Source organism: Bacillus rossius, chromosome 3, assembly GCF_032445375.1.
Source record: "Bacillus rossius redtenbacheri isolate Brsri chromosome 3, Brsri_v3, whole genome shotgun sequence".
Lineage (NCBI taxonomy): Eukaryota > Metazoa > Arthropoda > Insecta > Phasmatodea > Bacillidae > Bacillus > Bacillus rossius.
Window position 1 is genome coordinate 82,839,981 of NC_086332.1, and position 20,880 is coordinate 82,860,860.

At 38.9% G+C, this 20,880-nt stretch overlaps 1 protein-coding gene across 1 annotated transcript in view; it reads left to right on the forward strand.

Moving 5' to 3' along the window:
- Nucleotides 1-14,296, forward strand: part of LOC134531330 (hemicentin-2-like) — a 330,338-nt gene extending 316,042 nt beyond the window's left edge. Inside the window, exons 8-10 of the mRNA XM_063367025.1 lie at nt 1,378-1,568; nt 4,755-5,028; nt 8,976-14,296. Of these exons, the coding sequence (XP_063223095.1) occupies nt 1,378-1,568; nt 4,755-5,028; nt 8,976-9,202 (692 nt within the window). The 3' untranslated portion in view covers nt 9,203-14,296. The remainder of the gene's footprint in view (nt 1-1,377; nt 1,569-4,754; nt 5,029-8,975) is intronic.
- Nucleotides 14,297-20,880: the final 6,584 nt, after the last annotated feature.

Genomic DNA, 20,880 nt, shown 5'->3' on the forward strand with positions numbered 1-20,880 from the left:
TTTCATTAAACTTGAGACAAAATTTGGAAGGTAATATTTTGCAGGAAGTATGTTAAATGCGTCGCAGTCTCGAGCTCCATTTCTTTTGTTAATGCAAGTCACTGTGCTAGCTTACGCATGAAGTCATGTCACTGAGCAAGTATGTGTATCATGTCCAGTGCAAGTCACCGATCAGGTTTGGGTAGCAAGTCAGTCAATTGACGGTCTTTTCAACGAAGAATACGCCTCGGATCACAAAGGGTTCTATGAGATTTCAAATAACTGGATCTTCGTAGGAACTACGATGTATTCGGACTTCGAGCTTAGTTGTTTTGTGTTCAATTGTATTCTGTGTAAATAGGCAAGTGGAAGGGATAAGAAAGTATTCTTTGTGTAATCTAAAAACGTTTTTTAATGTTTGGTTTCTAAAACAAGATTATTCGTGTGTGTTCATGTTCAAAGTATTTTAACTATGTACGCGAAAATTTACGAAGATATGCGTAAATGAACGAAGGTCCCTGGACAATTATTTATCATTTCTTTGTCGTTTAACGGTGACAAATTTTAACAGAAGGCAAGCCACTTCAACAGCTCGGCCAGAGGTGCAACGCAAGTAGAGAATTCAATCCCGGCCCTTATTAATAATCCTGTAATTTCGGGGTTGTGCACAGATGCCGGGATTAGGAATGGCAAATGTTTTATTTTAATTTTATCAACAATATGTCCTTACGCAAAACCCATTTTTAAGTACTCAGACTTGTATTCACACGGTCACGGTTAGTTTTTTCCCCAAAAAATATACCAGAGCTCCTTAAATTTAAATAAACTAACAATATGGTATTAATTATTAAACCAAACAAATTACGTATCAACAAAAGTTAAAATCTCTATAAATTTTTGTAACCAATTAACTTCTACATAACAAAAAGGTACGTAGTAACAAAATTAAAATTTCATGTAATAAAATAAGAATCATTCAACCCCTGAACCGCAAGAAAATATTGTCTGTTTACTATTCACACTCGTAAACAATAATAAAATGACTTCTGAATTCAGTACATAACAATTGTGTTTGCTGATAAACAAATAAATAAATAATGCTAATTAAGCGTCGCAAAGCGCAGATTCTTAGACACCTTTTCACTCACGACAACTCTCACGACTCAATATCTTCCCGTCTGCCGGCGGAATACGCGACTGGAATGCTGTTAAAACAAGATGGCGGGCAGGACAGTCAAAGTGACAGTTACGGATAAAATGAGCGAGGTTCGTTCGGAAATCTTTAGCTTTGTGATGTATGTATGTTTCATAGTAATTTGTTTTCTGTTGGTCTGTAAAACCCCAGGGTGAGGAAGCTGACGCGCGGGGAAGTGTCGGGAGGAGCACGTGTTGTTGCAGACGCGCCGCTGTGGCCGGACGGCAGGAACCGCAGCGTGGCGCACGGGCTGCTGGGCGGAGCCGCCAACCTGACCTGCGCCGCCAAGGCCTTCCCGCCGGCTAGCTTCCGCTGGCTGAGGGCGGGCCGGCCGCTGACCGCAGTCGCCGGCCAGGTGTCGCTGTTCCAGGCCGACAGCGTGGGCGTGCTGCAGGTCAGACTGCCTGCGCGCGCCTAGTAACTGGGTGACCAAGGGGTCCCAGGGATGTGAGAGGTATGGTTCCGTGTCGTTGCTACTCAGATCCCTCAGAGGGGGCTGGCCTCTGTTGGAGGTCTGGGGGTGGACGGCGGAGCTGGGGGTGTTTCGGTGGGGCCGAAGTTGGGATGGATCTCCTCAACCTCTCGACCTAGCCGGGCGCTCTCCAGTAACATGCCGCGATTGGAAATGGCGAATCTATTTCCCGGTTCTAGGAACCCATGTTAGGCTCTGGTAACAGTGTCTGGCATGTAAAAGACCCATCTTCCTCCTAACCAGGACTATGCCCTAACGGGATTACCTGCCTGGGGGAGTATTGATGAAAATTTGGAGGTGTGAACCTAATGTACAAGCCTGGGCGCGCCTCACCACCAGCTTCTTCAAGCTTCTCTACTTAGAGTATTTGTATGAAACCTCAGTAGATTTGTACACTCGTACCTATAGTCAAACTGTAGTGTACTTTTTTTTATTAATCTCGGCATTCATTCTTGCTTAGATTACCAATATATATATATATATATATATATATATATAACATACATAGATACATACGGTAACAATTACTTTTACCTGAGTTTACTCTCGCCAAGTTGTAATTTTTATTTACTGCAGTCAGTTAATGTTTTAGTGTACCTCTATTTCAATGAAAAAAAAAGCACCAGTTACATAAAATAACAGAAGAGCAAAAACAGCCAGTCCACCAGCAGAGCAAAAGGCTAACACGAGAGTTTTTTTTTTTCGCGGACGTTTGTAGGTATGAAAAATTCTACACACAGTACTGTAAATAGCAAAGGCTATCTTCATCTGAATTAAGTATTCAGACTGGGTCCCAGCATGTGCGCCCTTATTTAAGGGTTAGAATCTGGGTGAAAGTCCAGATCTTAAGAGGACAAGGACCAGGACTAGAGGCAGACATTGTGTGAAAAAGTAATCCCGACCGGGCGTTCGTCATGTCAGAAGGAGCGAGCCTTCGGCACCCCAAGCTCCAGCCCACACCGACCAGCTGTACTGGCCATTACACACTACCCGGGCTGGCTGCGTCTGCCCGTAACCCAGCCACAGTCAAGCCAGAACCTAGATCGGGTGCAGGCGATGAAACCCGCAGCCAGAAGGAGATACACTCCTGGCAATCGCAATCGGGAAAGTTGTTTATGGTCCCAGCTGTGACGAGAGTCTGAGGCTACGATACCCAGTATCTCCACCATCAGGAACCCCCTGCTCGCTCAGCTAACCAGACAGTTGACTGTGCCCTGACACACTTAGGCCATCACTTCATTCTGAGACTCCTCAATTACCCAGAAAACCCAGGTCCGGTGGAGGCCTATTCAAACTCTCCTAGTTGTCCAGGCTAGTACCTTCGCTTACCACGTCAGTTTTAAATGCATTAAGTAACTGGAATAATTTTTAATAAATCAATATGGACTATAATTTTTGCATTTCAATGTGAAGCTCTTCCCGCCATTTGATGTTATAATAAATGAAACAATGCTATAGACTAAAATTGATCGAGTAAAATTATTTTATGAAAATGATACCGGTATTCCATTAGATGTAAAGATTTATCTCAATAAAACATTTTCACAAAAATTGAAGCTGCACTTAAAACCTACCAGTTGTTCAACTCCAAAATACCAAGTAAATACCACCCTTAAGAATACCACTGGCAATACGCCGTATAGAAACCTAAAAGTTTCAAAGACTTATTTTTTCGTTGTGTGCCACAAATTTTAAATATTTGGCACAAATTTATTTTTCACCTAAATTCCCTAACATAAACTTTGTTAGACCATTGATCATCCTGATCAAATCATTCCTACTAGAGTCCCGTGATACTTTCCCAACGCCTTAACCGATACCCTGCTGGGATTTTTCCTAGGCTAGTATTAGCCCCCATTTTTCTTCCCGCCTCGGGCCACGAACGATACCAGTAACAGTCTCCGACTTCGTGACAGGTAGGGCGTTTCTGAGCATCCTCCCCGGGCAGCCCACTTCCTGGAGCTCAGCTTAGGGTAGCAGCTCCTGTCATGACCCATTCTAATGTTCCAGGGCTGTCGGGCATGTATCGGCGCCCGGCCTAAGACTTTTCTCACGAGCCAGCAGACCCCTCTCATCCATCTTTTTCAGGAACCACGCCCAGAGCAACGACCAGGGCCATTAAATTCCCTAGGTCGTGAGGACATATCTCTGGCCGGCGAACGGCCTGCTTGCGCGATCTCCGGGCGATGAGGCGAACTAACTTACCTTAGTTCAGTGCTGGAGCGAGACCTCTACCGGCCGCTACCTCTCCTCTCTCTAGTTCCCTTTTAGCCCTACAGAGCGCGCATCATTTTGCCCTTTAGGGCCAGGCTTACACTAGCCCCCCCTTGCGGGACTTTGGTGAACTAACCACGTGAATGGTTCACCGACGCACCGACGGAGCTCGCTATCTACAGCGGGCGTGATCTCCGATGCCCCTTAAGTTAGGCTACCAGCCATCTTCGTTGTTTTTTTTTTCCTTTTCGTCGGTGGAGCGAGCCCTCCGCGCGCTATTTCCAGCCAATCAGAGGCCTTTTCCCCCACTCCCTAAGCCTCCGGGCCTCTGACCCAAGTTTTAACTACATGCAGCCGTATAGATTGAGAGATTCGTCCTCCTATCGTCAGCACGTTCGCATCTCTCTGGAGCTTATCGCCCGCGACTTTAATCACAAGCTATCTCACCACGACTAAATTAAGGGATGTGAGTACTCGTGCGTGGCCGCAACATGCATCCCTGGACACCGCACGTCGTACAGAGACTGGTGGACGACTCCAGACCAGACCGCTCCGGTGAGCGTTGGCGTCCGAGTGGCTGTCCAAACACTCTTGTTCCCCTTGTGTGAGTTAGTGGTGTTGCAGAACCACACTGGTCCAGCCCGTAAGAAGCATGGCGCATCGCGTTTAGCAACTGGTGGAGGCAATCAAAACAAACTCCCCAGCGAGAAATTGCATCAAGGTGGCTATTACCCTCCTGTGTGAGCAAGTAGCGATGGTTCAGCGAGTACACATGCACAGCCCACAATAATCACGGGGAGTCTCAGCACGTCGTGCAGTTGATGGAAAGCGCAGAGCCACGATTCCCGACTAGGTTTGAGCGTCATGGCGGCAGTGCTAATGCTCGTGTCGCAGGTGGTGGTGCAGAACCACAGCTGGTTCGGCGAGTACACGTGCGTGGCGCGCAACAAGCACGGCGAGGCGCAGCGCGTCGTGCAGCTGGTGGAGGGCACCAAGCCGGAGCCCCCGGCCAGCGTGGGCGTGGACGCGGCCGAAGGCGACTCCCTGTCGCTGAGCATCGAGGCTCCCGAGGACGACGATGACGACGCCTTGGGCTACCGCGTGCAGTACCGCCTCAAGGGCGCCAACGTCACCTGGGAGCGGGCGCACTTCGTCGACCTGGACAAGGGTGAGAGGTCCAACCTTGTGCTAACTGTTGAATAACTCTGTTTAAAAATTTACAATGTTTTTAAACATAAAATAGGTTTTCCATTAGGGGCTTCTGAAATTAGAGGTCTATTACTTATTATGTCAAAATTAAGTAATTTTTCAACTTAAGTGACTGCAGTGAGTTCCCGGACATATGTTTTTATACTTCCAATGTCAAATTTTTGGCATGGCAGTAGGTGACCGCCGGATGGTAAGGCAACCCGCGACACTCCCCGGACTGGCTGGCGGTCAACCATCACGCCGATACGCTCCACATACTCGCAAGGCTATTCGCGGATTAAGGCAAAGTGGCTGACATCTGGTGGTTTGATTTTGAATCACCGAAGACGGTATAAACAAAGGGAGCGTATGCTTGGTTTCAAGGAGCGTTAAAGGATGGCAAGATGTTTTGGATTCGTGGTTTGAGTAAATTTTTTTGAATTAAGCAGTGTATGATATATGTTTTAAGTTCGGAAGATACAAGAAATTTGTGTAATGTATTGCTCAGTTCCGGACTGTAGAGTTTATTCAGGAAAAAATGTTTCAATGCATCGTTTTCCTAAGGACGCGAAGTTGAGAAGATGATGGGCGCATGTTTTAAGAATAGGCAAACCAGTAACCAACTATATGTATGTATGTCAACATCATTTTACGAAAGAGGATATCTTTTATAGAGGTAGGTAATTGTTGTTTTTCTTCTTACTTACTAGGCTCTTATCAATAGTGGGTACTATAAACAGCAATTTCACCAAAATGGTAAGGAATTCCTTATCTCCGCATTTTGCAATAAATTCAGAAAGGTTTATATTAATAACTAAAATTTTTACAGAATTTTTTACTTTTGTTTTAAAGAATAGGGGCAAAACTAAATAATTACCATACTACAGCTCGTAACCTATAATTCATACTCAAATCATAAAAATGAGATATTTAACTTGAATATAGGTACATATATAAAATAGAAAGTAGTTTTTAAATGATAATATCATCTAATCCAGGCCACCATAAAATGGCTATACATTTAAAAACTGTAAGCATTCATGACATTTTAAATATATTTTTTTAAAGACTCGTATAAAAGCGAACTTAAAACACTTAAGAATAATCTTTATAGAAAATTTAATACTAAAGATGTTTATTTATTTTTAATTATTTTAATTTTTTGTAGGAACATGTTTTATTCTCAAGTATCTTCTCATTTCTCACAGGATACTAATAATTCTGTATTTTGAACTCCTTTTGCACTACATTGTAACCTGTTTTCCCAGCAAATCATTTTTCACACCAACACCACCTTCTACTGTGCTCTATTAGCACTTATCATAAGTCTTAAGGAAAAATATAAAATATAACCATTTCTGTTAAATCTTAAGTCATCATGTGGTTTGCACACGACCCGTCAAAATTCCTACACAAAAATCACAAACCATTCCACTACCATGCATTGAGTCATATTAAGTACACAACTAATTACGATTCATAATTCATAATTCTTAATTTTCAACTACGGGTTCAAACATTTTATAATTATCACCTACAGACACACGATAACACAAATATCCATTACAAATCAACAATCTCAATGCCGTCTTTCCCCTCCATTTTGTTATATGCAGTGCTGCGCTCTAGAAGTGCTAAATCCGCGAATTCAAAGGCGGGATTTAGTTAAAGAACCGATACCCGTCAGAATATTATGCATTGATTCCCAGTGTATTCTGATATCACTTCATCCTGGGTACGTTTGTTTTCATGTCAACTGTGAAACTGGAAAATGTATAGCGCATTGAATTTATTAATGAATATTTAATATTCATAAATTGATATTTGAAAGGAAGTTATTCAAAAATTCATTTAGAATTTTAATAATTAATTTATCACTGTTAGCCAAAAGTATAGCTATTTTAATGTTTGATGCATGTTCAAAGAAAATTTTCACAGACGCGGTGTTAAAATTAGGATGCGCTACAAAACCTTGGCTTTGTAAAAATGTTATTTTTTTATTTTTAAGAGTTAGTCTCAATCAGCATGTTCAATTTTTTTTCGTTTTTTTTTTTTTTTTTTGTCGTTGTTACTTTTTGAAAGGGATATTTACCAAAATTTGAACACGCTACTTCTCTTGCATTTGTTGTTCTGCCACAATTTTTTTTTCAGCAGGTGTAATATAAATAGTGTAAAATGTATTAGAAGTGATACATATTGCGAGAACTTGCACGTCTTTTTACAACCATGATATTACACAGAGTGGATATATGTTGAAATATCTATGGCAGAACAACAAATGCAAAAAGGTATCGCAATTAAATTTAAGGGATAGCCGTTAAATAAAAAAAAATGCCTACAAAATTTTTAATAATTACATGTGAGACTGAGCCTAAAGTTTTAATATTCAACATTTGACTGAAGGACACGTTGAAATCAGGACAATTGAAACTATAGGGTGTCCATAAAATAATGTCCCAGTTTCAATTGCATAACAGTTTAATTTAAAATTTTTTACAACAAATCATCAATAAAATGAAAGATAAAGTGACCTGTTTTTTTTTTATAAATATGTTAAATATGCGCACCTTTAGCTATACCTTTGAATATATATACTGTATAGAAGTCGCCAGCCCAGGTTAAAATTTCTAATACGGTTTTGAGGTAGTTGGTTAATTCACCGCCGCAATCGCTACCATCTCTAGGGCATCGACTTGTGGTGGTCCCTAGCGGACAAGTGCCGAACTCTTCAAACACCCCTTCCCCCTCCCGTTGAACGACGTTGAGCTGCAGTAAATGATTGATGAGGGGTGCGGGGAATGACAGCGGGCGACAGCGCTGCGCTCTAACGTGCAAATAACAACTAAGACAATACAGGGCGTTACGGCAGCGCACTGCAGCGGTGAAGTTCCCAAGCTGCTCATCATACGCTTTTGAAAAACGTAGAGTAAATCCTATCCACTCGCGACTTCTATACAGTATATATATTCAAAGGCTATACGGCATGCATTCAACCTGAAGTCCAATTCTTCTCACACTTGGTTAACACGTCCGGAGTAATGCTCTTCAATGTTGTGTTTGAACTCTAACCAATCATTAGGTAGCGGCGGAACGTACACGCGATCTTCTATAATGCCCCAAAGGAAAAAAAAATCATGGCGCTATATCAGATGAAGGGTCTGAAGAGGTCTGTCGTCTCGACCATTACGAGCATTCAAACTGTCAGGTTCTTCGAAGTTTCAACCACTCTCGAACAAATAGATTCCAATGGGGAGGGACTCAATCCTGTAGCCAGTTAGAGTTTACACGTTCACCCTCTACTTATTAGGTTAAAAAATCCATTCTTCCGTGCTGCAAGCGAGAAAACAATAGAGCAGTGTTCCCACGTGCGCTTATCTCAAGCTGTTTTGAGTTGCTCTTCAGTTGCGACCTCGAACCAACGCTTGCAGTTGACACTATTGAACGTTATACAGCTGGGACGTTGTTTCACGGACGGGACACGGAGTACTGCCTTTAAATATATATACTGTATAGAAGTCGCCAGCCCAGGTTAAAATTTCTAATACGGTTTTGAGGTAGTTGGTTAATTCACCGCCGCAATCTCCACCATCTCTAGGGCATCGACTTGTGGTGGTCCCTAGCGGACAAGTGTCGAACTCTTCAAACACCCCTTCCCCCTTCCGTTGAACGAACTTGAGCTGCAGTGAATGATAGTTGGGGGGGGGGGTGCGGGGGAATGACAGCGGGCGACAGTGCTGCGCTCTAACGTGTAAATAACAACTAAGACGATACAGGGCGTTACGGCAGCGCACTGCAGCGGTGAAGTTCCCAAGCTGCTCATCATACGCTTCTGAAAAACGTAGAGTAAATGCTATCCACTCGCGACTTCTATACAGTGTATATATTGAAAGGTACTGCTGAGAGCGAAGCTGGGTGTTTGCTCGGCAGGGTCGCGGCCGTACCGCATCTCGGGGCTGGCGCAGAACGCCGTGTACGAGGTGCGCGTGGCGACGCGCAACGCGGCCGGCCTCAGCGACTACTCGCCCGAGCTGTCCTACAAGAAGTCCCCGGCCCAGGCGGAGCACGTGTCGGCCGGCGCCGCCCCCGCCGCCGCCGGCCCTGCCTCGCTGCTGCTGCTGCTGCTGCTGCTGCTGCTGCTGCTGCTGCGGCTGTAAGGCCCCCGGCTGCGAGGCTGCTGCGCGCGTGTTTCGCTGCATTCGATGTTTCTCTCATTTCACCCGAATCTGAGCCGCGAACAAAAAAAAAACCTTTCTCCCCCCCCCCTTTTTTTGTGGTTCCTAATGTCATTTGTTTGCTGGGGGGAAAAAAGAGTTGCGATGAAATTAAGGATCTATTAATAGTTTACGAAAATAATTTTTGGACCATTTAGTGAACGAAAAATTTAATCCGTGCCCTTGTCGTAGCTTATGAATCCATCTCTTCAGTTAACTGAAATCCCATTGTCAAAAACCTTGGATGCAATTGTTTATTGAAGGTTCCTTGAAAAGAAATATACATACATTAATACCTTTTGGATTTTTTTCTGTCATTGAAATACACCTAGTTTTGAATACAACACTGAAATATTACACTCATAACTATCGACATATCTGATCATTGAAGCATAATTACTACAGATACGTTATATCCTGGTAGCTTATTGGTGTAATTTAAATTCACTCAAAACGGTGTTGAGTAAAATACCTCTATATAAACTTGCACACACTTAATGCGTGGTCTAAGACACTCCAAATTTTTGTGTGTTGTTAAGTCAGATATGAATGGATTTGATCACGTTTAACAGCTTGTATCAATTTTTAAAACAAATACCTGACAAATTATTTGATTATATTAAAATGCGTTCCTTAAGATACTAAAATTGTTTATTATATTCGTTGTAAAGGCAAGGGTATTTTTTTTAATGTTTGTACATTGATTGTTTACTCGGAAAGCACACTACTTATTTTACCAAATGCAATCAAATGATTTTATAACTACAATTTGAATAGGGGTAGAAAATATATACACTAGAAAAAAGATAAAATTTAGTCTGGATGTTTGGAATGGTTTGGAAATTTAAGTATGTTTTAAATATTTAAGTCATACTAGAATTTTTGTTAAACGTAAAATCTTTGGCTACAAGCGTTTTGTCCTCAACATTAAAGAGTAGTTCATAATATAAAGAAACAAAACATATAGCTTTCATCATCAAGTGCGTCTGGATTATATGAAATTTGCCATGCAGTTAACAAAAAGTCAGCACTGATACTGGCATGAAATATATCATGCCAAAAAAATCTACAGAAAAATTATTAAATGCTTGTGACATATGTGTATTCCTATGTTTTATAACAGGAAATATAACTTTTCTCCATTTTTACTAAGTATAATATTATAAAATACACAATCATTATATTGCATTGCTTGATAGTGAATATAAAAGTATATTATAAATGTTCAATATTTTGTTAGAAATTTTAATACGAAATGTTCAGAATGTATAAGAATATTAAGATACTATCACGCTGGAAGTTAATTGTAGAATACTTGATTACTGTTGATTTAAATTTAAATAATGTACCTACAACTGTTGTTGCGATGATGCAAAGTTTAATGAACATGGACAGTTCTGTGCACACAAAACAAATATGGTAAGTTTAATGTTTCCACGGTTGGCATTAATATTTAAAACACTTTTATGTCAGACTGAGTGTGTTAAAATGGACGACCAATTATTTGTTGATGATCAGATTATCTAGAAAAATGGCTGTTATTGTGAAATTAAGATTAATCAACATAGAGAGAACACTTTCTTCCTTTATTATAATGCTAGACAACTCTTTCCTTGCAAAGAAATAATATGTACTGTTCGTTTGTGTCGTTTGTGTGGACGAGAGAATTTATGAATGGACCATTTGTGAAAAATGTATGTACATATAATGTTTGAGTGCTATATAAATGTACTGTAAATAAACCAATGTGCACTTGTACATAAATGTCCCCCACCCAAAAAAAAACGTGTAAATACAATGTGTAGGCTAATTGAGATAAATTCGAAATAAATATTGATATTTAAATTTTTTCCATAAGCATTTATGCTTTAATTTGTTTATATATATTTTACTTTTTTCTGGCTTAAGTAAGTTACAAAAGGAGATTGTCTATGAATGTGAATTCTGTTTGGAAATATATTTCATCACATATGTATATAATATATTTTTGTTTGGTATTATTTTTTATTTATAATGAAGCTATGACTATTCCTATATAAAATTAAGAAACCGATACTGGTAGAAAAATATAGTTATGACGGCAAAAATATTAAATTTGGTAAACTGTTAAGAACACAACATGAATATATTTAATAAAGAAATTGGCATTTATTGTAAATTGCTCTACATTCCCAAAATTATGTGTACAGTGCCAAATATGGAATAAAATATTGTGTGATAATTTGTAAATGCTATGAATGTGTAACTAATTGTGATATACTTCAGCAAAGAGCCACGTAATGAATTTTACATTAATATTAACGTGTTATATCTTTACATTATAGTTAGTATTATTGGTTAATTAATAGAAGAAACACATAGTTATGTAGATAAAATACACATAATTTATTTACAGGAGTCTATGTACATTAAATGTAAATTAATGTTAAGTATTTTATGATGATTTTGACATGCTAGCATAAGCACCAACACTGTAAAATAACTGATTCAAAATTGGCTGGTTTTTGAAGGAAAATCATTGCTAAGTAATAAAGCATCAAACTATCGTGATATTACAATAATGATTTATGTGTAATTGCATTACATTTCAATAATATATCATGACATAAATTTGGTAAATATCATGCCTAAACTCGAACTTTAGCCATGTTTTTATGGATTTTATTGTGTGTGTCAAATTTGTGTCTGTCCAGTCATTCAGTACGTCATGACTACTGAAATAATATATATATACTTTACACTCTCATGAAGGAAAACGAAATATGGAAAGAAAGTTTGAAGAAGTATTAAACGTTTTCCATTTTTTTCGTGCCATAATTATACGAATTCAAATAACACAAATAAAAATTTTAAAACCAATTATAATAATTCTAAGCAGTATAATAATTATAGCAACTTAACACTTATTTTCAAACTCCACATGAACTTTAAGGTACACTATGAAAAAACATATCCTGGTAAGAATATGTGACCAATTTAAGTTTATAGAAATTCCAAAAATCATAACAATTTATAATTTTACTTGTCGGTTTTTTTTATCTAATAACATTTAAAAATAACTTTGTCAGTCATAAAGTCACGTGTACTCACACCAGTTAATGTATATAGTTAGCCTCATAGTGTCGCATATGCCAACTCACTGCAGGTAAGCTTTATTTCTGTCGGTTTAAAAATAAGCAATTTGGTCTCTGCGTGTTGTATAGGCAACTTTTCCAGGAATTTTATATAATATTGTGAAAATAATTACTGACATAAGTATTTTTTTCGCGAATAATTATACTTAGTAAATGAAAATTATACATCATTGTTTTAATGGGTGTATTATTTGACTAAACTTATATTTCCGCAATCATAAATAAACAGTTTACCTTTAGTTTGTGTCTACAACGACCTTTGAATTCTAAGCTTACGGTGATATTTTTTCCAGTAAAACTACAAATTAAAAAATCCTTTCAAGAACTAAGTAATTATATATATTAATTGTATTATACAAATAAAAAACTGTTGTATTTAATACTAGAAATTTAATGGGAACATGAAGCTATGACACTTTTTGAGTTAGTGACTACTATCCACACAAACTTTAGTTGTCAATAAGGTTTTTTCTTCAGTGGTTGTCCTTGGAGTTCCATAAATAAGCTTTCCAATAGTTTGAAGGATACGCTAGTTTGTAAACTGTCATTCACTTAGTCCTACAGAATAATGCAGAAACGTCCATAACGTATGTAATAGATACAGAACAAGTGACCAAGAATGTTTACGACAACTCAGAACTCTGCGTAAATTGTTCAAAAATTACAAAAAAAAATCGTTTTTTTTTTCAACGGAGAATACTCTTTAAATGAAGAGAATCCTTGGTTAAATTTAAATAACTGGATCTTCGTAGACACTACAGTGTAGCACGACTTCCGATGTTTATTGTTCATTTGTATTCAGGGGAAACATGCAATTGGAAGGACGAATATAGTTTTTTTTTCTGTAGACTTGTTTAGTCTTGTTAGTTTTTGAATGTTTCGTTAACATTCCAGAATTACGCTTTTGGATTCATGCTTAAAATAATCTCTATCTGTACTCACAAATTTACGAAGATATCCGAAAATATACGAAGAACCTTGGAAATTAGTACACATTTTACTTCGCAAATTTACAAGGAAAATTTTTTCACTTATACTATGTAAATAGTTTGTTGTAGCGCACTGTTGTGCGTTGTCTATATTACTTTTGTGGCTTAAGAGTTAAATCCTCTCCGGGAACACCACTTCAACCAACTGAACCTGACAGTCACTTAACAAATAATTTTGGGCGAACCAAGGTGTTTGTCATGGTCTTGAGGTTTGACAGAGAAATCTGGCGAGTTTAAGCTGACAACTATTGAGCAGAGTGCGCACAAACATCCACGAGCGATGGTAATATCCCAAACAAGATACCTACATTTGATTTTTAACAAATTTTTGCAGCATATAAAATACTTGAGTGGTTGAGTAAAAATGAACAATCAGTGAAACTGTTTTCATTTAATTATTGTGAGAATTAAAACAAACAAATTAAGAATATCTCAGTTAAGGATTTATACACATTTGAAACTTTTAAATGTTTCCCCCACACCAAATATATTCAAAAATTTCAAACAACAATGAATTATTGATGCGATAAAAAAATTAAACAGTTATTTTACAGTAATGTTTATAATTGTGCACTAAATGTTGTGGCATTTGTTTGTAATATGAACAATTATTAAATTAGTACTTGTTAAAAAAATTTCCTTTGCAAATACCCTCCAAGCTGTGAGAATGTATTATTTTCATTTTTTTTATTTTGGGATCGAATTTTTTTTATGTAAGAACAATAACCTTTTCAAATGATGCTCATAACAAGTTTGTAATATCTTGATTTAAATTATCAAACTTAGACAGGATGATTGAAAACCAAATATCGTATGTTAATCTATAGCTATCCAATACTCTCTGTGAATGTTTTATTTTATACAGTTGAAACACCCAGGACTTGTATGACATAATAAAGTTCTCCTGTTTGGAACCACCCTGCTCTTCAATTATACCATGAAAAATTTGTTTGGACTACAACTGTAGAACATACATTTTTTTTATTGAAAATGTTTTGTTCGGAAAAAGCTGCATGGTTTTGTTATGCTCACGGGCAGTTTTTAAGATATAAATTTGCATGCTTCAGTCATCTTCGATCACTTTGTGATAGAGCTTAGTGAGAAAAGTTCTCATTGTGTGCTCTTCAGACACAGTAGTCCACACAACTTCAGACGCACTTTTTTTAACTGTTACATTCTTTCATTCAAAATTAATTTTGTTATGAAATACAAAAAAAATATACAATTAATTAATTTAATTCTGATAGTGCTTATGGTAAGTATTTAACTTCAGTTTGTGCTTGACAAAATTATTTTTTTCTTGTCAAAAAAATTACCGTTAGTAAATGAAAAAAACTTTTATAGAGTACGAATGATTCACAATTAATAAAATTTGAAAAAATAAATAAATTTGGCAAAATGGTCAAAAAAAGTTTGCACCAATTTTCAAAGAAATTAGAAATTAATTTGTTTCGATAATTTAAGGGGCTAATCAGGAGTATAGATAAGTATGTTACATGTAATTAAATTTAAGGGGAAATTCACAAGTCACTCCAGACTATGTTTTTAGCTGCTCTGTTTGTTGCTCAAAATGAAACAATATTTTCAAATTTAAAGCCTAAACACACCGTCACAATATTTTTTTTATTTAATTACGAAAACGTGATGTTAAAAAATTTCCTCATATGACATAATGTTGTAACCCCTCTTTGCCAGAGATGACAGGAGTGAGACACAAGGGGGTAAAATCTGGCAGAGATTACATTCGAGTGTTAAGTGATAATGAACACATGTTTATTACAAATTCCGCACAACCCTTTTAAAAACTGGCAGATCCTTGAAATATGCACACTATGATCTTGATGGTTCAGTTATTATAAGAAGTTCTTCCAACATCATAACTCCTATTTTTTTCTGCGAACATAACAATTTGCAATTAACTACCAGCCTTAATACATATGAGTAATTCGCAGAGCAAAGTGTCGTTTTAGCACGCAACTACAAGAATCAACATCGTTGTGCAGTTAGCCTGTTAACACTGTCGAAAATTATCAAGTATTAAGTGATTCCCTGAAACTCGTTATGAAAACCTTACAGCCTCCAATAAACTGAGAACTACACACAGATAATCAATACACATTCGTACGTACTTAAATCCTCCGTATAATCTAGGGACTAGAAAATGTACTATGATACGTATAAAAATATTCTGATATAAACTCTAAAACATGTCTGCAACCAACATTATAATATATTGTAGACCTCCTTAAAATAGGAATTTACAACTGAGACCGTCACGTAAATGAATGTTCATAGTTCTTAATGGCAAAATTATAATAGCAAGGTTAAATAAGCTTATGATAATATTGACTACAATTTCTTATAATTTGTAAGTACACATCTGAAGCGTGCAATAAATCCCAGCATATGTATACCAGTCTCTTGTTCCGGGACACACCGGACTTCACCACGAAGCAGCGGTGTGTGATAGTCGCCTGCTCTACGAGGCGAGATGTCCGCTGGTCGCGGGGCGCTGCCAGGCCTCAGGAGACTGGCGGCGCGCACTCGCCAGACCGGACACCGCAACTCCGAGAGGCAGAAGGCAACTGGACGCCACGCACACTCCGACCGGTGACCACTGCGGCAATCTTGTCACAGTTTCAGACCAGACAGTTATTCCTCAGTTCAATGTCACAACCACCAACTGTCGCGTCAGTACATGTCGCCAGTATGTTTGCCTCGCCAACTTATTGCTCGCACCAAATTTTGAACGCTCCCAAGTTGCGCCGGTACGACAACAGGCTATGTTCTTATAATTGCAACTCAATTCTCAGCCCGTACTACTACAGCACTTCATGTAAAATAAGGTCTGCAATCAGGTGCTCATTCGCCCAACACACTCGTTTGCTCACAACCTCGCTGTCGCCACTCGACAACCTCTGTGAGCCCTTACTCGTAACTAAGTCCAAAACGATCAATTACCACTCGCTTAGTATTCTAAGTCATCAGCACGAAGGACAAGTCCCACAGTTAATGTCGGCTACCAATGACGGAGAGGGCACCGCAGTCCAAGTCCTAGAGGCGACAGCGGACGAGCTTGTTGACTGTAGGCTGACTGCAGTTGGTGTCTCGTGCGGTCTCTCTCTCTCTCTCTCTCTCTCTCTCTCTCTCTCTCTCTCTCTCTCTCTCTCTCTCTCCACACAGCTGCTATCGAGGAGGCCAAGTATAAGTAAATGATGTCGCTCGTATGTGGTGCAAGAAAAGTGGGGAGAGGGTACGGTAGCTACGTAGCAGGCCCAGGAGGTGGCGCTATAGGTGGAGAACTGAGACACTAAAATAGCCTAAACTTGGTTACCAAAAGGTACGAGAGATGGCACACAGAGCGCTGAAGTAGACATAGGCGTGGGCAAGTAGATAATATTTCCAGCAGGTGGCGCATGGTAGCCGCGCGAGGCAGCGCGCGCAACAGTCGGGCATTTTCTTGAGGAATTTGTGGCGGAGAGGGGTGGAAAGAGCGAGAATAAGTGCCCGCTGTCGTAGTGAAAAAAAAATGGTTGATAAAAAGTGGGGAAACCAGAAACTACTGGCGCGTGGCGTGCGAGACGTAATGCCATCAGCGGGACACGGCACCGCAAAGCAAGGAAGATAAAGAAATTACTTGGCAAAATATTCTGACGGATGGTAGAAGTCATGTTTTAAATCGCTTGGCTGGATGCGTTGCGCGGACGGACAAAAAAGTGACGGACGGATAGATGACGGACGGAGGTGACGGGCTATTGTAATTCCGCCTTTAATATTTCATGAAGTTTAAATAAACAACAGTCAGTAGCAATTTCATCCGCCGAGGCATGATATGTTTCTCTCAGAAATATCTCGAGAACATAAATATTTTTAAGATTTAATGATGGAAATGGTCTTAATGGATTCATCAATGACAAATGTTGGAACAAATAATCAAGGACCAAATTACGTTGCAGAAAATTCTACTTGTCATTCGGACACGAAACACATCGGAACTAGATACTATTTCGTACTACAATCGGGTAAAAAAATAAAGAAGTAAATTTAAAATATGTACCGACGGAAATAATGCCTGCTGATGTCCTTACAAAGCCATTACCAGGACCTACAAGTCACCAAAGATATGAGAAAGGAACAGTTAAACGAATTTAAAAAAACTTTGTGATTTCTTGCTCCTTCATGTTTTGTTCTCTTTTAATTTTCTAGTGATATTTGATTTGGTATTTCACGTTGTTAGTTTGTTGTATAAAACTCGTCTCTTATTACTCGTGTATAGTTAAAATAAACTCACATTAAATTTAATCGTAATTGTATTCAGTAACTAAAATTAACTGTATGATTTCAATTGTGAACCGCTTACGCACAGTCGTGTGCACTCGCTTATGTTTTTTGATTGTGAAACCAGCCCAGTTCATTCCGGTTTCCCCTGTGGCTTATGGGCAGACTCCAATTGGGTTTTTTTTCTCAATTATTTTTCTTTACATACTTCTGTCCATTATTTCAATAATGCATTATGCAATTGTTTTAAGTGTTTATCAACAGTTTCATGTTTTTAAATAGTGTGCATTTGATGTTTTTTTTAAAAAAAACATTTTAGACTAGCTAGTTTGCTGTCCAATCATAGCATTAACGGACAACATTCAATAATTTAATATATAGTTTTGGATTAACTTTTATTTTGTATGCGTATTCTTTTCCTTACTCTTTAGTTTTAACATATGATTAATTAATCGTGGAAACCTGAGTACTTCAAGGTTCTGATAAAATCAAATTTCTAGCTATACCAACGTAATTAAAGTGTGTTGGTTCGTTCTAGGTTACAAATACATATTGGCATTTAAGTTTCTAAAAACATTTAATATGCACATTTATAAATTATTAAACTACTATAAGTAGTTAACAATAGTTATATTGTGAATTAACTCATAATTATCAAAGCAAAATAACCTCAAGGAACTTCCGTCTTAATGGCTTAGGCCTATACTTGGCGTAGCTAAGTGTTAAAATTCAGTGGCGGTTACAGATTGTTTTAGGGGGTATTTTATAAAAATATATAAATAATTAAAGTCAGAATCTGTGTAATGAAATAACTTACGTTAAAACAAGGAGCGTAGACTGTAACATTATCAGTCTCAACATGAGTCACTTCCTGTGTGAATCACACAAATAACATACCACCTTCATCGAAATACCGCAATTTTTTCATAACTTCGGGGAGGGGGAGATATACCATCCCATAACCACCCTTCTCCCTCCTTATAACAACGTTGGGATGCACGAACCAGCGTGTAGCAGCCCAGGCTCACACACTTGGCAACATGGGGTCCCGATCTGGTGTGCTCTCACGTCGCTCCGCAACAGCGACTCGCTCTCGAGAGGCACCGAGTTCAGATCCCCGATCAGCCGTCCTGAAACCCACTGCCCTTCCCCCTACCAACCCAGATGTGGCTCCAGGTGAATGCTGCGATGGCGTCTCGCTATCAGATCACGAGAGAATCGTTCGACAATCTGCCCCGTGTGTCACTGTCTCTGATGAGGTCTCTTTCGAAGCGCCTAGCTCAAAAACATCCAACCTATTAATAATGTTGCCGTCTGGTACCAGGAGAGCACACGCAGAAGAACACATCTTGGTAAACTCTCCTAACGACTCCCAAACATTAGAAGAAACAATAGCCAAACTCTGTGAAAATTGTCAATTACTGTAAGGTAAATTAAAACCGGTCTTATTGTGCCGCAAATTAGTGATTTTCTCGGCACCATCTCTTGTTTTTATTTATTTGTACTTTTGATAAGTTTTAAAAGGCTCACATATTATTTTATTTATTTTTTTAATCCAATAGGGCTCTTATTATTTAAGCATTAGTCAATCGGTCCACCCGCTGCTAGTGCTACTGTGATACGCGGCCGTTAGCGTCACGTTAGCAGCGTGTTGGATTTTATCCGCCTGTCTTCACGTACAACTTCAAGCGTCGGCGCAGGCGCTGCCTCTTTCGTTGCAGTGGCATTTCCCACCTCCCTCACCCCATGAATAATCTTTTCTCGACACGACGTCGGCATAATTTCCCTGTTCTTTCCCATCCTAGTGTCACCCAGCATTTTGTCACCAGCAAACAACCCCCCCCCCCCCCTTCTTCTTCTTTCCACAATGCCAGCGCAAGTCATGATGACCTGTGCGACACCTGTCGGACTATTCACGAACTAAATTATGGCCTCTGGTAGTGCTGGTTGATACCACCAGGGAGCACCACCTCTTGGAACCTCCTCCAACTCAACCATCCCCCCCCCCCCTAAATTATACCATCTGTATACCGTTTTGCGCCGTTCAAAAGTCCAATGCCCTCTCTATAGGCCAAAGTTGAAACTATTAAGCCCCACCCTCTTCTTGGGTCTGGGACCATATTTAACTATGCGAGCCACCATCTCCCTCCAAGGAGTCTCTCCGTAACCTCACGGAAGGTTGGACTCGCTTTTCTTGTTTGCAATTTTTTTTTTGTCAGAAGTCTCTCTGAAGAAAACCAGGGATTCAAGACGAGTGAAAAAGAGAGCTAATTTTCCTATTTATTTTATTCCATATCAACATGTAGTGTTTCAGAGTGATTTTCTGTGGTTGTGTCTTTGAACTTGTTGCCTACGATACAGTGCTTCCTCGGCCTACCTGGGATGTAGCTTCTGGATTTACCCTACAGTGGTAATTTGAACTTTACTCTTAAAGAAAAACCCTGAATTTCTCGCTTGTTCTACTCCTTTTGCCACTCCTGTTTATTCGTTAATTTCCTTGTTTTCTACCAATGCTCGGTTTGGATTTTGGAAGTGGCAACCTCCCGTTATGGGTGATGGCAGCACGTTTTCGCCTCAGCTATCTCCCCTTCTGGGCTACCTTTCCTTTGTCACCTTCGCGGTCTCCTGAGATGTGCCCCTTCTCTACTGGCCGCGATTGCCAGTACTGCCTTGAGGCACCGGCCGGCGAGCAGCAGCTAATTTCGAAAGGATTGTGATTTCCGTATAGTCTATAAAAACATTTTAATATCAATTCCGGACTCTCTTGCTTATCCAAATTTTAGGCTGAGAACATTTAGTTAGGACGTTGTTTAGTCCAATTTGAAATTTAATTTTTACTGTAACTGGTCACCGAAATACACTGTCTTTTTATGGTAATTACTTTAAAAATTGACCAAACTACAATGTGATTGTTATCCCTCAAATAAACTTGCAAAAAAATGTTTTAAAACCTTACTTATTAAAAAGTAACAGACATACCATGAGATACCGGTTTGTTATTTACTGTTGGTTCATTCCTTCTTCTAGTTTTACGATTCGCAAGTTGCTGACCTGATTAACAGTCGGTAGCTTTAAATTTTACTTTTTTTCTTTACTTCCACCTCTGAGGTGTTCTAGATAATTTATAGTTTTATTTACGGATTATAACCAGCACGTATTACCTGCGATTTTATAAAAATCATATAAATATATTTATATGGAAGTAGTGTGACATTATTAA